Source organism: Nyctibius grandis, chromosome 1 (genome assembly GCF_013368605.1).
Source record: "Nyctibius grandis isolate bNycGra1 chromosome 1, bNycGra1.pri, whole genome shotgun sequence".
NCBI lineage: Eukaryota > Metazoa > Chordata > Aves > Nyctibiiformes > Nyctibiidae > Nyctibius > Nyctibius grandis.
Window position 1 is genome coordinate 36,007,343 of NC_090658.1, and position 16,008 is coordinate 36,023,350.

The following is a 16,008-nucleotide window of genomic DNA, read 5'->3' on the forward strand; positions in this document are numbered from 1 at the left end:
CGTTCCTTCCCACTGCCTATGAGCCGAGTTCAAATTATTGGCAGCAGCACTTCTGGAAGAGGCTGGCAGGCTCCAGGCAGCTAGTGGCACAGCACAGAGCTGAGCCCTGCCGGGCAGCGGCGGACAAGCACATCTCTTGCCCTGGAGCTGATCTCACCCTCTCTCAGTGCCTGCTTGTCCCTTCCACGATATTCTGCTTTGTTGGCTCTGTTGTAATTTGTAGAGCGCTGGGGTGGCCACTCTGATGTGAACTGTGGCCCAGAGAGCTGAACAAGTCATTTGGCAGAGCACAATCAAAACAGATACACGTCATCAAGTTGGATGTAGTATCACCCAGAGTCTGGGAAGGAAGAAAAATGTGGTTATACACTCTTTCTGTGATGGAGGAAAGCTTTCAGAGAGGGCTGTGTGACTCTGGCATGTTTCCCATCCCTTCTGTGAGGACTCGAGCAGTAGGCTTTTAGGTGTCAACAGCAATTACCAGGAACTGGTGCTGAGATTTTAAAAAGCCCACCAAAAACTATGCCTGTGCAGCTCCAGCTTCCTCAGATCTTATTTGACAGGAGCAGTCTTTCTTACGCGCTCCAGAGCTGGTGATAAGCATCACGCAATGGGCTGCTCCACAGAGGGAATTGCCAAACCATCTGTAACAAAAATCCTGATGAAGGGAGGGAATAAAAATTAGTGTCTTCCGGGTGGAGAGGGGAGAAGGAACCACAGGGCTAAGCTACCCTATATAAGTTGTACAGTCAGGGCAAGGCCTGCAATGGCAGCCAGAGAACCACCATGAGGTGAAGGCTTCCTACTAAGTGACTGGGTAGGGGTTCAAGCCTAGGCGTGGCTGGAGATTCCCTGGGATAAGCCACTGTGCTTGCATTGCCTGCTTTTACAGTAGGGACAGAAAGCTGCAGGAACAGAATTACTGAGCAGTGATGCTATGGAAATACCCATGATAAGGAGGTGTAGGTGAGAGAACAATGCAGCTTCTGGTTGCACCAAGCAGGAAGAGGCAAGCTGGCTGCCCCCAGCTAAACTGGGTACATCCAGCATCATACGCAATTCACAAGTTCCAGTTCCTCTTAGACTTGGGGAAGAGATAATTTATTAGCCTTTTCTGCATTAAAACCTGACAGGCAGTATAAAAACTTTCAACTGTATTTAAAAACACAGATTCTTTAAAAACACTGATTATCTAAAAAACTCCCAGCGTGCCTGGTAGTTAAGGAGGTAAGCGCTTAAAGAAAAAGTCTAAAGTTCTTGTCACACCTTCTCTGGGTCGTTTTGAACTAGATCCTGCTGGAGTCTTGGGCTTGTTCTTTGCCTTGGCAGGAGACCTGGAAGGTGCAGCCTTTGGGCTGGGAGCTGCTGCTGGAGCTGTGGGAGCACTGGGCTCCAGGAAGGAGCTTTGCAGCTCCAGAGCAAAGTGGTAGTCCATGTGCTCTGGGAACTCCCACACCAGCACGAGCTGGCCGCACTTCTCACAGCACTGCTGGTCCCCTGGCGAGGCAGGAGGGAGTGGGGCGAGCTCAGGAGAGGGTGGCAAATTCTGCTCATTTCCCTCCATAGCTGGCTCTGATTTCAGAAGGGTCCTGGGGCTGGGTGGAGTCAAGGGTATTTGTGTAACATCAGACAGTGACTTCTCACAGGGAAGCCTCTTGTAAGGAGAAGTAGGACTCCCGTCTCTGGGGCTGCACTTCACAGGGGACTCCAGGTCACACGGCACAGAGGCAAGTCCAATGCTATCTTGCTCTTGGTGCTCGAGGGAGCTGGGTGCAGGTGACTCTGCAGTGGTAGCAGTGGGCACGCTGGTTCCTGCCGCTGTCTGTGACTGCTGCCTTTCTGCTGCCTTTTGGAAGAAAGACTCAATAGCATTAGCTGGCTTCTGCCTAAGCTCTTTGCTTGGGCTCCTGAAGAACTTGACCCTGGGCCTCCTAGAAGATGTGGTGTTTTGGCTGGTGGTGGCAGTGCCATCAGACTGGGTATCACTCGTCAGGAAGGTGGCAATGCCTGCAGCGTGTGTGGCAGGCTCTGAGAACTTGCTTGCCGAGAGAAGCACCGATATGAGTGGTGGAGACCTGCAAAGGACAGACCAACATCAGCTCAGACACCAGCCTGGGAAGCAAGAAGTGTTTTGAGGTAAGGTTTTAAGCAACATAAAATGTTCACAGGCAGGGGATGGGGGAACTGCAGTCTGGGTATGTGGCAAGGGGTGGGAGAGGCATTTCCTCTGAAAAAATGTTAGTGCTGCTACCTCCAGAACTGAGTCTCACAAACATAGCAGGCTATGTTGGGCAGAGCAGAAAGCCTCTTTCCAGAAGGGCGTTTCCCAAAGGAAAGGGCACTGGAGCAGAGGCAGCCAGCTGCCAGCCTGGACTTTCAGTCCACCACAGGCCAGAGCTGCTGTGAGACTCCCAGGCAAGGTGAGAGGGCTTTAAGGGAGCAGCAGCCTCGTTGGAGCCTAACAGACAGTACTTTCATGCCTTAACTACACATCAGCCTTCATTGCAGAGTAGGAGGACGAAGGAAGTAACACTGAATACGGGAGCTGTGCACCTCAGTTTTCCTTCCTGCCCCAATGGCCTCTTCACAAAAAAAGTAGCTTTGTCCTTAGGAGAGGAGAACAAGGCCTGGCTAGCTTCTCCAGCCCAGCAGGGCAAGGACTGCCTCGCTCCAGCTGGACACCCTCATGCCAGCAGCAATCATCAGCTCCAAATACATGTCAGAAGTGTCTGGCCCAGTGGGGGGCTAGGAAGAGGCCAGGCTCTCACAGCTGTCCTGCCACTAATAAGCAGAGGTCACTGCGCTCCGCTGTGCGTGTGCTGGGGCCTGCTTTTCCTCCCAGTTGGCATAACGCGCTCATTCATTGTCAGGTCCCTGGCTCATCCTGCACAACAACAACCCCTGACGGGGATGTGAACCACTTCCTCCCACACTCACCAGGCCGCCTGGTGAGCCCCAGCCATGTTGCAGTTTTGGATGAGGGCAAAGGCATCGTTGCACATCTTCTGGGCATCATAGCGGGACAGGGCGCAAAAGCGCGACACCCGGGTGTCTCCCTGCATGCGGATGACCACCATCAGCTGCTTGGCCACTCGGTGGTTCTGCAGGAAGAAGTAGTAGATGAGTTTCAAGCGACCCCTGCAGGAAAGAGCAGGAAAGGCCGAGGAGACGGTCTCGCTGCCCAGAACCCTGGGCTATCAGCTACCACCTCCCAGTGATGCTGTGTGACAGATGGCAGCTTGTCCTGCCGGGCCTGATCTCCAAGGGATGAGATACAGGACAGCAAGTGCTTGTACAGCTGTGCCATGCGGGATGGGAAGCAGTTAGTCCTCGCTTTCCTTCAAAGGCAGCTGTGCACCTTTTCTTGGCCCCCCTGCAGCGATGAAGCCAGCAGGTTAATCTCACCCTGGCCTGCAGTCTACCATCTGGATTTGAGTGTATTTCTTCCTCTCACAGCCCACGACACAGGCAGAGCTGCATCAGCAAAGGGCTCGCAAGGGAGCAGCAGTGTGGCAGGATGAAGGTGCGATGGCTTTCAGATCCCTGCATCCTAAAGCACGGGACAAGGACTGTCCTTAGCCCTGCATTGTTCTGGGACAAAACCATCCTTCCTGGCCGGGCTCCTGCACACCTCTTTGCTTGAGGCACTGCAGCACACAGGCATACAGCTGAGGACAAGCAGATTTCCTCCCCCAGCACACACTGCCCTCAGCCTCCTGCAGACAGCTCATGGTGCAAAGGTGCTGTGTGGCTTCCTAAAGGCCAGCAGGGAGAATGCTGCTCCCGTGCCTCCCCTCCTTACCTGGCTCCTGTCCTTGATCAGTCTGGATTCCAGCTCCAAGGCCAGCTGCAGGAGCCAGTGTTGCACCTGGACAAAAACAGCAGTAACAGATAGGTTGGGCCTCTGCTCACAGCACTGCCACCAGGCCAGAGTTAATGCTATGCACAGCAGGGAACACTGGAGGGGATCAGACGGCAATGGACACAGACTATCACGAGGTCCTGCATCTTCAGTACTCCTGGAGGAACTGGCCCAAGTGAGGATTCAATGCTGGGGGCAAGGTGCTGTAGACACCATACAAGTCCTGCAGCATTACTACTAGACCTTGCCAAGCAATCTGGGTCCCCTGCCCTGGATCTCTCTTTGCCTCTTCCTACCACTCTGTGGGAACCTCTCCCCAGCTAACAGGTAAGGTGCATCCTCTGTCTTTCTTTGGGCTAGTTACCTTCTTTCTAGCAACTAAGCCCTTGAAGCTTGGCACAATGAATATGTTTTGAACAGCACAGGCCCAGTTTTGCTCATGGAAATTACAAGGTTGGACCTCTTTGTGCAGGAATTTGTCAATGCATTTGTGTCAAACGGGGATTTCCCTAATTTCTGGGCCCCAAACCACCTCCTCCTGCTGAGCCCCTAGGCTAAGTTTCAGGGCACCGTCACACAGATAAGCAGCAGTTTTGCCAGCCTGTCTCAGCTTTTAGCATTCTCATCTTCTCCAGTGCAAAGGCCAAGCCTTGTGCTAGATGTAGGCGTCTCCTACCTCCTTCTGCGTGGCCAAGGCTGTCCTCCCAGGGAAGTTCTTGCTGCAGCCAATGGACTGAGGCAGGTGCCGGTTTTTGACAGGTTCCTCTTCAATTCCTCTGCACAAGTCATAAAGCCAAGACCTGAAAGCCACAGAGGAAGCATGAGGTGTAGGCAGCCACAGACAGGCAGGCAAGGCAGCCTTCTGCTGAGCCATGCTTTCAGCTCTGTGCAAGCTGTGACTCTGCCTCTCATCCCCAGCTCTGCAGTTGCAGCCGCAGCTGAAGAGGCAGGCTTCCTTCAGGCCACAACTGCCTGTCAGCGCAACTCCTCCGCCTCTTCTCCTGAAGTGGCAACAGTTCACCAGTCTGCAGGGCACCCCAACTGCTGCTCTGGGCCCAGAAGTGGTGTTTCAGGCTCTAGTCCAGCCTTGTAATTTCCTCTGTAATGAGGCTGTCAAGCCTGCCAGCTTCCCAGCCTGCAGGGAGCCCTTCCACAGCTTGGCCCCATCCCTAGACGCTGCAGAGGAGCTGGCTGACAGGCAAAACATTACCCTGGGAAGGGTGCCTGGGAGCAGGCAAGACTGGAAACCTGTTTGTGGGCCTGCCAGACCAATGCTTCTCAAAGATGTCACTGAAGTTCTACCTTCCAGCCTTCCTAATCACAGCAGAACCTGTGACCAAAAGGAAGTCTCAGTTCCTGCCAAGAGCCAAGTCATGGCACGTGGTTTATCATTACCCAGTTTTGTCTCCAAAGTGAGTCTGGAGCTCCGTCTCACTGAACTGTGTCAGCTGCCCAATGTACTCTACTCCCAGGATGTCTGTGATGGCAGTGCCAAGCTTGCCTCCCAAGTTACGGCTATGGCAGAGAAAGAAAACCAGAGAACACAAATGAAGCATCATGTGGAGATTATGCCAAGTCTTTATGCAGCAGCTGCCCCTAGTTCAGGAGTGCTAGAAGCAGTCAGAAAAGCGTAGGACAAAAGGGAGCACTTGGTACATAACAGCTCTTCTCCTTGTAGCAGAAGGACGCATAGGAGTTAAGTGGGAATTGCTCCTTGGCTCACACAGTTTCAGTGCCTCTCCTTCAGCTCCATCTTCAAAATGTGATCCCAAACCATGCTCTGAAGAATGCCTCGCATGCTCCCTGCTTCCTCCTACACAGACAGGACCTTTCCCTACACGGCCCCTCTCCATCCCTAGTGAGACACTGAAGGCAGAGAACAGCACTGCAGGTCTGGAGAGCAGGACCAGGGATCCATTCCTCTGGAGCAGCGGTGCTGGTAACTCTTCCCTACACCAGGGAAAGTCCTTGTGCACAGTGCAGATGTTCAAAACCAAACCATATCTGCTCTCTGGGAGCACAGCTCTGTCACTCGCACTGGGGCACAGCTATGGCCTCCTTGCCCCTGTTTGCTCCAGCTTACACCTATGCACCCCAGCAGTCATCTTGAGCACAGCTCTACCCAGGGAAAGGCTGCCCACAGGATGCTAGTGGCCTCTTCCATTGTGGTGCCTTCCCTGGCAGGCTGCAGCTCCTCCTGAACTGTCACACACAGCTGTGAGGGATTACGGGCAGGATTTCCTCTCCATTTGTTAAAAGCACTGATGAGCAGTTACTGTGGAGTTGAAAGCCTTTGCTGGCTGCTATCGATTAGCATTAAATTGGTCTCTTTTGAGTTGGCCAGGAAGAGTTTCCTACCTCCAAGTCACTTTAGTTCTGCTCACACAAGCAATGACGACAAACCAACAGGAGCAAGTACCACAACAATGAAGACAAACAGGGCTGTCTTCCCGATAAAAGCCTGGGCTGTGGAATCACAGCACCAGCATTTCAAATACATGCTCTTGCCACAGAGCAGCTCAGCCTGAGGCCCAAGCTGCACAAAAGCAGGCAGCTCCCCAGTGCTTACATATTGCCGACGGGCAGTTGGCTGAAGAGCTGCGGGACAAATCGTGAAGATACTAGTGTCTGGCGGTTGGGCTTGTTTAACCCACAGGCCAATTTCGCCAGCGTCTGTAAAAGAGAAGAGCGTGGAAACCCTGTTATTACACACTTTGCACTGACTTTATTGTGACTCTACCTAACGGCTTGTGCTGTATCACCTCTAAGGGCTGCCTTTGGAATAGCTGCTAGGAAGGACGTGCAGGTTGCACCGTTGCTTGCTCCCAGGTAGTACCCACCTTGGGACTTGGCATGCACAGCTGGGTGCTCCAAAAGGACTGCTGCTTCCAGACTTCTAGCTCTGCAAAGGGCCAGACTCCTGCTCCAGGCAGCTTGGGGGATCTGAGTCTATCACCTGTTCTGGCTGGCTTAGTTTTCTATCAAGTAAGCATGCCAGAGCTTCCAGAGCATCCCCATAATCCTCCCCAGGCTATTTCTCTCATGGTGTCCTGCTCCTTCATCTTCTGTGTTTGTCTCGCTTTTTCCCAATGTCACTATTTTAATCTTCTCTCTGCGAGGTCCACAGCAGCATAACGCTGCAAAAGGAAATCTGCAAAATACAGAATTGCTAGCCAGGAAGGGATGTTCTCTAGCCTATCTGCTGTACAGCTTCCCCTCCCACACTAATCTACCGCAGGATCAAGAATACACAGACCAGCTTGAAATACGTTTAGCTGGGCGTTTGGGGTTTTTTTGAAAAAGTCTGATAATTTCCTCTTTCACTGCTTTACCACACATCCTCTAACTAAGCAAAATTTCTTTCCTGCCTGTTGAGCTATGATCTTTACTAACAGCCCGTTTCACAGGCTTGCATATGTTTTCACTCTTTTCTAGACAAAGTAGATCCCTTTCCTTCAATTTTTCATATCCAGTCATTTTCCAGATGTCCAATCATTGTTATTCTTGTTTCACTAGAGACTCTTACAAGTTTACCCACACTGTTCATAAAGTGAAGGGCTGCAAGCTGAACCAATCACTGAGACTACACAGGCAGAAATAATTTACTTTTTTCTGACACCTTCTCTAATCTGCACATGCTGAAACAGGATTTGCTATTTCTACAAGAGCATTCATACTACTGACTCATCCTGCTGCTTGTCCACAGTAACTCCAGGCTACTTCCTAACTTACTGTGACTTAGCCAAAAGCCTGTTGATTGCTTTTTTCCTATAAACCACAAAATCCGTCAGTGAGGAGCATAAGCACTGTTCAGTGATTTCAGACTGTTTCTGGGCTTTTTCAAGCCCAGAATTTTCAGCTCTAATCTCATCTCCCAGAACTCTCACAGCCCAGGCCCTGAACCTCATCTGTGCTTAGCATCACCTGAATTCCTACAGCTGTTCCTTCTCTATAGGCTTCAGTGAAAATACTGGCTCTTAGCGGACCTCAGACAGATCCCCCCAGGATCCCACTCTAAACACCCCAATTTAAGTGCAACTCACAGAACAAAGTCATTATGGAGAACAATAAGATTTTCTTCAGCTAGATGCATGCCCTTCAGATTACCTCAGTCATGTTGTGTTTTGCCAGGGTATCATCGTCAGCTTATGCGACTCAGGGTGAGGTGTTAGAAACCTTAAGGTCAGCACCTCACATCTGCAGTTTCCCCTGTACCCCTGGCCACATATGCTGCCAAAGAGGGCACATAAATGAGTTTGGCACCAGTGGTTCTGGATAAAACCATGCTGTTGTCCTTCAGGTGCTTCCAAATAGCTCATTCAATTATTTGGTCTCATTTATCAGCTGGGTTCCTGCATACTCCAATGAGTTAGCTCACTAGGAAGAAAAGTACCCCCAGGAGTTTTCATTAGAAAAACCATGAGCTTAAAACAGGACACATTCACCTTGAGTTTTAGGCAACAGTGGCTGTAGCCAGGGAATGTTTTCTGCTGACACAATTCCCAGCAGCTTAGAGGAAGAAGAATACCAGTTTGGGGCACTGAGGTGAGTCGGGTTGCTTTTCCTCTTTCTGACCAGTTTTCACCCCTGCTGGCCACACTTTGGGTGATGCTCATGCTGAGAGCAGCTGCAGGAGCACTTCGGGCGTGACAGCAGCTGCAGAAACAAACAGACTTTGATGCTGCAGCTATAGAGGGTTTCCTGCTGGGTGAAATGCAGGGTGGTTTACTGAGAGCACCCGGCACTCCTTTCATTCTTTGCAGAAAAGGTTCGTGCCTAGAGGTGAGCTGGCTGTGGAAGCACTGTAGCATGTTCTGCACAGCCACATGTAAGCTCTGGTAATCTCTGCATTGTGCTTGCTGGTATAGATATACAGTTTTTCAGTGACAGCACAGTACATCATAACTTCCTTACTCCCTTTAAAAAAAAAATGCTGGCATAGAAAATGGAAGCTGGGAGCAGCTGCTAGGGATAGCAGGGATGTTCTGTTATTCTTTATTACAAACAGCAAAAAGGCAAATTGAACATCCCTTCCACTGGAAATTTCTACACCAGTGATCTTCCTCAGCTAGCTCATGTCTGCCTCACAGTCTGCTCTAGTTTCAAGGTGAGCCAGTGCAGAACTAGCTCCAGTACCTGTGTACAGCTGGTAATAGTTCCAGTTGTTTCTGCAGCAGTCTAAGATGAAGTTTATCTTCCTTAAGTTTCAAAGCATCCATTTAGTCTTGCTCCTTTTCTTTTTTTTTATTTAGAGCCTGCATTTTTAAAGTCATAACTGTACAGATAAGCCCCTTTTGCAAAGAATGAAAGGAGTGCTGGGTGCTCTCCGTAAACCACCCTGCATTTCACCCAGCAGGAAACCCTCTATAGCTGCAGCATCGAAGTCTGTTTCTGCAGCTGCTGTCACGCACGGAGTGCTCCTGCGGCTGCTCTCAGCAGCTGGCTGAGCATCACCCAAAGTGCAGCCAGCAGGGGTGAAGACCGATTGACCAGAAAGAAGAAAAGCAACCTGACTCACCTCAGTGCCCCAAACTGGTATTCTTCTTCCTCCAAGTCGCTGGGAATTTGTGGCAGTAAAAACCGTTCCCTGGCTATAGCCACTGTTGCCTAAAACTTGAGGTGGAAGTTTCCTGCTTTAAGCTCATGTTTTTTTCCTGAACAAAACTCTCCTGGGGGAGTTAAAACCCTTTTCTTCTTAGTGAGCTAACTCATTAGGGTATGCCAGGAATCCAGGCAGTAAATCGATTGCTGACTGCACAGGCCACATCTCTGGGAAAAAAGCTCCTCTCCCACCTTCCCAGATGTCTTGTAATTTCCCTGAAGGTGTGCTCACACATAGCTGCATTCCCCACTCAGCTCATCTTCTATGGGAGACTTGAAGAGCGCATAAAAGAGTGTCTACAGCACATTCTGACTCTGCTACTCAGAAGTCAGGCTGATGTGCTACACACATACCTTGTTGTGTGAAATCCCAGCTGAACACCTGAATCCGGTGGCTGCTTCTACAGCCACTCTCATTTCTTCCACAATTACTGCACCCATGGTCAGCTGCAGGTCAGGACAATCAGGGTTATCGAAAGACAGTGACGCCAGCCACTCGTGCAAGCCACGTTGCCGCAGCTCCTCTAGAAAAGGGACACAAAGGGGGATCAACGTGGGCATTTCTTGCTGAGCCCAGCGAAGGGACCGGTAGCATCAGCCAGCCAACAGCCACATGCATCCATAACTGCGTGCCAACAGCAAGGAGGGGAAGCGGGCACCTAAAAAGCCATTCATCAGGGAAAACACAGATACATTCACCATGCTCTTGCTTCGGGGGAGATAAAGCAGCCTGCCCGCTACCTCTGTTATGTACAGAGAGTGTTACCGATGCAGCTGGAGAGGGACAGCACGGGAGGTCCGGGGGTGGCAGCACCGGGCTCCTTTCTCGCGGCGCTGTGCGGCCTCAAAGCAAAGCCGCCAGAGCCGCCCCGCCGCGGTATGCAACGCTCCGGTCCCGGCGGCCGAAGCCCCGAGGGGCCAACCGGGGCCGGGGCGGGGTCGGTGCGTACCCTTCCCGCTGGGCTGGGGGCCGGGGCCAGGCCCGGGCCCGGGGTCGTCGGGCAGCCCCTGCACGAAGGTGGTGGGCAGCAGCTCGGCCGCCAGGGGGCGCCCCCGCAGGGCCCGCAGCCGCTCCCGCGCGCTGCCCGTCAGGTCCAGGTACGCCTCGTCGATGCTGGCCCGCTCGATGGCGGCGAAGCGCGACAGCACCTGCATCACCTCCGCGCTGGCCTCCCGGTACCTGCCGGGCGGCGGGCACAGCCTCAGGCGCCGCTCCGCGTCAGACGGCCCCCGCCGCCGCCACCCCCGGCCCGGTCCCCGGTCCCGCTCACCGGGTGAGGTCGGCCTTGCCCCGCGCCTGGGGCACCCGCGCCAGCGCCAGCTCGGGGCACAGCGCCCGCGCCTCCGTCGCCCACATCCCGCGGGACACGCCGAAGGCGCGCGCCTCGTAGCTCACCGCGATGATCCTGCAAGACACGGAGGGCGGTGCAAGGCGGGCACGGCTCGGCGGGGAGGGAGTGCAAGGGGCCGGGGCCACGGCCGGCCCGCCGCCACCGGCGGCACCTACCCGCCGCCCTGCCACTCGGTGTACTGCACCACGGCACAGGGGCGGCCGCGCAGCTGCGGGTCGAGGCGCTGCTCCACCTGCATGAAGAAGCAGTCCATGTCCACCAGGGCCACCACGCGCTCCCGCCCCCGCGACATCCCCCCGCCAGCACCGCCGCCGCCGTGTCCCGCCCGACTGACTGACCGCCCGGCGGGGTGGAGCGCCCCGCCCCGCCGCCTCCCCGCGCGGGGCATGCCGGGAGTTGTAGTTCTCGGAGGGGGTGTTACCGCGACCGTGCTGGGCACATGCGCCTTGCCCCCACCCGCCCCCTTCTCCCCACGGCACATGCGCAGAGCCGCTGCGTGCCGCGCGTGCGCCGCGTGCCGGCCGACCCCTCCTCTCGCCCGTGGGTGCCCGGTGGCGCGGGGCCGCCGCCATGTCCGCCGAGCAGGTGAGCGGCCTCTGCGAGCAGCTGGTGAAGGCGGTGACGGTGATCATGGACCCGGCCTCCACGCAGCGCTACCGCCTGGAGGCGCTCAAGGTACCTGGCCGCGGAGGGGAGGCGCCGGGCTCCGGCCACGCGGCTGCCTCGTCTGCACGGCCGCGGGACCCGCTCGGTCCTGGCAGGCGATGGGGGAGTGTCGGGCCGGCCCCGAGCGACCCCCGAGGCGCTGGGAGCCGCCGGCAGGCGAGGGAAGGGGGCCAGGGCTGCGCCTGCGCGGCGCTGGGTGGGGTCGGGCGCCTCCCCCGCCCCGTTGTGCCCCACGGGGGCCACCCGCCCTCTCCCCCCCGTTACCGACCCCCCTCCCATGCCCACTCCTCTGTTGTAACTGTGTGTGCGTGTCCCCGGCCCTGTCCCAGTTCTGCGAGGAGTTTAAGGAGAAGTGCCCCATCTGCGTGCCCTGCGGGCTGAAGCTGGCGGAGAAGACGCAGACGGCCATCGTCCGGCACTTCGGCCTGCAGATCCTGGAGCATGTGGTCAAGTAAGGCAGCGCGCCCCACCGCCTGCGCCCCCGCGCCGGGAAAGGGTGCCAGCCCGCTGCCACGCGGCCGCTGGTGTGGGCTCTGATCCCATTCGGTGCCTCCCGCTTCAGGGAGCCACTCTCAGGATGCAGAATGTCTGTTCTGCAGCAGAGGACAGTTGCTGTCCTGCTCTGTTTCTTTCCTCCTCTGTAAAGGAAGGAGAGGAGAAAATAGCTTTCAGGAAAGTTGGGAAGGTTGATTCACCAAGCTCTAAGACACACTGACATCGCAAGATGTAAATAAGCACACAGGGTTATCGGTAGGTCTTTGTAGTGTTCTCTGTCATTAGCCTCATGCTAACAAAGAGGCTTTGTATTAGTTCAGTCTGAGTCCTCTCTCTGCCGCCTCTACAGATCTGATGCTTTGTGCTTTTGCTGCTGCTTCTCATGTCTGTTGACCTCAGTGGTGCACACCCATTTGCCAGCAGCACTTTTAGCTCGGCCTTTTCATTAAGGGATTGGGCACTGGCAGGGTCAGTGAACTGTAGCGTCTCTCTTTAGTTCAGGTAAAAAAGTGATGGTTCATTGAGAATCAAGTCAGAGATCTTTATAAATGTTTTGACTTGGTGTCCTTTTTGTCTCTTTCTCTTTTTTTTTTTAAACTCTTTTGAACAGATTCCGCTGGAACAATATGCCTCGCTTAGAAAAAGTTTATCTAAAGAACAATGTCATGGGCCTTATATCAAATGTAAGTACCTTTTACCCTAGACTGTTCTCTGAAACATGATTCTCTCACTTGGAGATAGAAAGTGAGAGCTAAAGGAAAAGTCTCCAGTTAATTAGCACAGAGGACCTGAACTGAATTCTGCATTTCATTACTTTCTTGCTATGCATCCCTGGGTGTTCCAGTGCTTTTCCCTGTCTTGTAGCCAGGTCACTAACCATGTCATCTTACATGGCAGGAAGTTGTGAGGCTCGTGTAACGTATATAAGGTACTTTTTCTTTTCTTAGGAGGAAATTCAGTAAGTATGGATGTTCTTATCGTTTACAAGAATGACTAAATTCATTATCTTAGTCCTGTTTTCTCTATTGTTGTGATTGCTCTCATGACCAAGTGACCTTTTTTTGAGGAAAATCCTTTTGATTCCCAGAGTTCACTTGCTATGGGTGCTTGGCAGGGTAGGTGTGTCACCCAAGGTAGCTGGGATGAAGAGCTGCCCAGTGTTGTGTTTTGTTGTTTTTGTTTCGTGTGGTTTAGAATATTTGCAACCACTGTGCTTCCCAGATCAGAATTATAAATGTCTGATGTTTGCTGTTTTGTATAATTCTGTCTCTCTTCTATCACAGGGAACTCAAAGTATTTTGGAGGAGGAAAGTCACATTAAGGATGTTCTGTCTCGCATTGTGGTGGAGATGATCAAGCGTGAATGGCCTCAGCACTGGCCTGACATGCTAAAGGAGCTGGATACCCTCTCCAAGCAAGGGGTAGGAAATACACCTGTTTGTTCTCTTCTGCTTGCTCATAGTGTGGGTTTCAGTCTTTCATCATCCTGAGGGAAGCCACAGGTGGTCAAGTGAGACAGGCTGGTGATGGACTTAGTTATTTCAGTTTAAGTTATTCTAGGAGATGGTTTTAGCAGAGAGAGGGCCATCCTCCTGTCTTGTTTCCCCAAGGTATGACTTGTATCTTTACACATGCTGTCTGTCTCTCTACATCTCTGAGCTGGATTATAGAGTTACTAATGTTTGAACTGTGTTGATGGAGTGTGTTTCATTTTGGGACATCAGGAAACTCAGACAGAACTGGTGATGTTCATCCTCCTACGTTTGGCAGAGGATGTGGTGACTTTTCAAACTCTGCCTACCCAGCGGCGACGAGATATCCAGCAAACCCTCACCCAGAACATGGAGAAGATCTTCAGCTTCCTACTAACTACCCTGCAGCAGAATGTCAACAAGTACAGACGCATGGTAAGAGTCTCCTTTCCTTGGGTTCAGTCAATGCTGGAGGCATTTAGGAATTGGAGTATGACTCCCAAGTTGTTTTGGAAGCAAGCGCAGAAACTGCCTGAAATCTGTTGCTGTCAGTGTGAGGTAGGGATCTGCTGTGGCCTGGGAAGCCAGTGATGATCAGAGAGTCTGAGCACACAAGGTTGGCAGGGTTAGTGTTGGTAGTTTGGATTTGCTCGCGTAAATGGCTTGAGTGGATGTGTGCCTCATCTGTGCTGTTGGAGTGCTCCACTGACACTAGGGGTGTATGGCTTAGCAAAACGAAGGTGTGGTTGTGGCAGAAACAAGTTAAATTGTGGTAGTTTATGTAACACACAGCAGTAAGAGACGTCGTCCTGAGCTTCTGCTGTTTTATGCTGCAGTGGTGTCTGTGTTGATGCACCAAAATGCATGAGGTTTTGGTGTCTCAGCATTGTATCTGGGCTTCTCTGGTCCTTTTCTCTGAGAGCTCAGGTCAGGAAGCACTTTTTTTTTGTCAAGATGTGGTGAGGAATGCTCTTACTTTTTGTGTAAAGACTTCTTGCCTGAATTCTTAGCTAGTGTCAGAGGCGTGCAGGTTGGTCAAGATGGATGGTGAAGGCAAATCTATACCCCAGTCTGTTCTTATGAGAAGGAAGTGGATTTGAGAGAGTGAAGCACAATTGAGAAACCAATCTAGAAATGAGTTGCTTAGGTGTATCTCTTGTTTTTTGTTTGTGTGTTTTTTTTTTCTGTGAATTAAAATCCAGAGTTACACTAAATGTGAAACTGAGAGGCACTGAAAAACCCTGTCCTGCCTGACTTCTGTTCATTTTCCCGATGCACTGGCAGGGTGAACAAACCCTGCTGTAGAGCAGACAGTTCTCTGTGCAGTTCATGGTGGTGGGTGGGAGACCCTGGTGCATTCTGTAGTCTGGTTGAAATGCATTTCCAGGTAAGGTTTGAATTGCAATGCTTGAGGCTCTGAAGTGTGGCTGCTTCTGCTAACAGTGGAATCTTTCTGATTGGCAAGGTTGGAGCACCCCAGGAACAAGAAGCCCTCACCACTTCACAGGTTAGCAGATCTTTGGGATGTTTGTGCACAGGGTAAATTCTGAGGGTTGGGTGTTCAGTTACCTGCCTGCACACTGAGACTGGGGGAGATGATGGACAGTTCCCCGAGACCATAATAATCTGCAGTGCTTATAAGTATGCAATTCTGGTATGGTGGCTCAGTTGTTAAATGTTTGGGACACAATCAGATTAACTTAAAATCACTGCACTGACTACATTGATGGACAGAGTTTCCAAACCAAAGACTTGCAGCAGAAAGAAGTGCTTGTGGTGTCTTTGCATCTGAAAAACAAGTCAAACCCGAGTGCCCGAGGGACTCGTTTGCATTAGTCAAAAACATAGTGCGAGCAGTGCATTGCTGCTGTTAAGTGTTTGGAACTGGGAGTCAGGCTGTAAGCTCTTGCCCCAGCTCTCTCTCCAGCTGCCTTTCTGACCATGAACAGATCACTCACCCTTTTCACACATCAGTCTCAGTACATAAAAGCCACCAGCATCTTTCAGACTCTGGCTTTTGAATCTAAGATGCTCTAAAAGGTCAAAAGTTTCTTCCCTGGAAGCTTCCAGGAAGCGCTACAATGCCTTTCCTTCTTGTCCCCTTTGTCTCCCTGATGCCTGCTGACTGGAGTGTCATCTTTTGGATGAGAAGGAAATTGTGGCTTAACTGGCAATTGAAAGTCCTGTTGTCTTACCTGCCAGGGGGCTGCAGAGGTGGTTATGATGGCTGCAGCAGTGTCCTGAGTGAGAGACTGTGTTGCAGCCTCTGTCACTAGGGAGCTCTTCTGTGAAGCTGCTTCTGGCTGCATTCTCGAGAATAAGCCTGTCCAGCAGTGGTGGGGTGGAAGTATGTGCTGTAGCTGCTCACTTACCTCTTATCTCTTCTTTTCTTTTTCAGAAGACCGATCTGGCTCAGGAGCCGAAGGTGAGTGGAGCTATATGGGAGTTAATGCATTAGTCATTCTTAAGACCAGGACTGCTTAGAAGCAGGATTCTCCCAGGCTTTGGAGTCTATTACCTGCAATTCTTATTTACAGATGGGTTTGTTCACCCATAAAAC

The 16,008-nt window shown here is 52.2% G+C and overlaps 2 protein-coding genes across 7 annotated transcripts in view; one reads left to right on the top strand and one right to left on the bottom strand.

The window, feature by feature from the left end:
• Positions 1–1,095: 1,095 nt before the first annotated feature.
• On the bottom strand, positions 1,096–11,149 carry POLH (DNA polymerase eta). Of its 2 annotated transcripts, XM_068403205.1 has the most exons (10): positions 10,971–11,149; positions 10,735–10,869; positions 10,414–10,643; positions 9,818–9,987; positions 6,432–6,535; positions 5,258–5,377; positions 4,539–4,662; positions 3,803–3,868; positions 2,938–3,101; positions 1,096–2,075 (listed from the first exon to the last, which is right to left on the bottom strand). In XM_068403205.1, exons 1-10 carry the CDS (start codon positions 11,105–11,107, stop codon positions 1,220–1,222), a joined length of 2,106 nt encoding a protein of 701 aa, XP_068259306.1. In that variant the 5' UTR covers positions 11,108–11,149; the 3' UTR covers positions 1,096–1,219. The 2 variants fall into 2 exon arrangements, with proteins under 2 accessions (XP_068259306.1, XP_068259316.1); XM_068403215.1 differs by lacking the exon at positions 5,258–5,377.
• A 200-nt stretch (positions 11,150–11,349) lies between these two features.
• Positions 11,350–16,008, top strand: part of XPO5 (exportin 5) — a 31,081-nt gene continuing 26,422 nt past the window's right edge. For 3 of the 5 annotated variants that reach the window (XM_068404328.1, XM_068404339.1, XM_068404357.1), the window contains exons 1-7: positions 11,350–11,490; positions 11,811–11,932; positions 12,587–12,659; positions 13,260–13,397; positions 13,701–13,883; positions 14,914–14,955; positions 15,847–15,873. In XM_068404328.1, coding sequence (XP_068260429.1) covers positions 11,386–11,490; positions 11,811–11,932; positions 12,587–12,659; positions 13,260–13,397; positions 13,701–13,883; positions 14,914–14,955; positions 15,847–15,873 — 690 coding nt within the window. In that variant the 5' untranslated portion in view covers positions 11,350–11,385. The remainder of the gene's footprint in view (positions 11,491–11,810; positions 11,933–12,586; positions 12,660–13,259; positions 13,398–13,700; positions 13,884–14,913; positions 14,956–15,846; positions 15,874–16,008) is intronic. The other 2 variants (XM_068404347.1, XM_068404358.1) reach the window with 1 other exon arrangement.

Excerpts from the sequence above, each read along its gene's own strand:
- POLH (XM_068403205.1), bottom strand. The coding sequence starts at position 11,107 with ATGTCGCGGGGGCGGGAGCGCGTGGTGGCCCTGGTGGACATGGACTGC. Across the intron at positions 5,378-6,431 it reads CAACTGCCCGTCGGCAATAT|CCGTAACTTGGGAGGCAAGC; the intron begins GTAAGCACTGGG and ends TCTCTGCCATAG. Across the intron at positions 2,076-2,937 it reads GGGGCTCACCAGGCGGCCTG|GTCTCCACCACTCATATCGG; the intron begins GTGAGTGTGGGA and ends TGTCCTTTGCAG.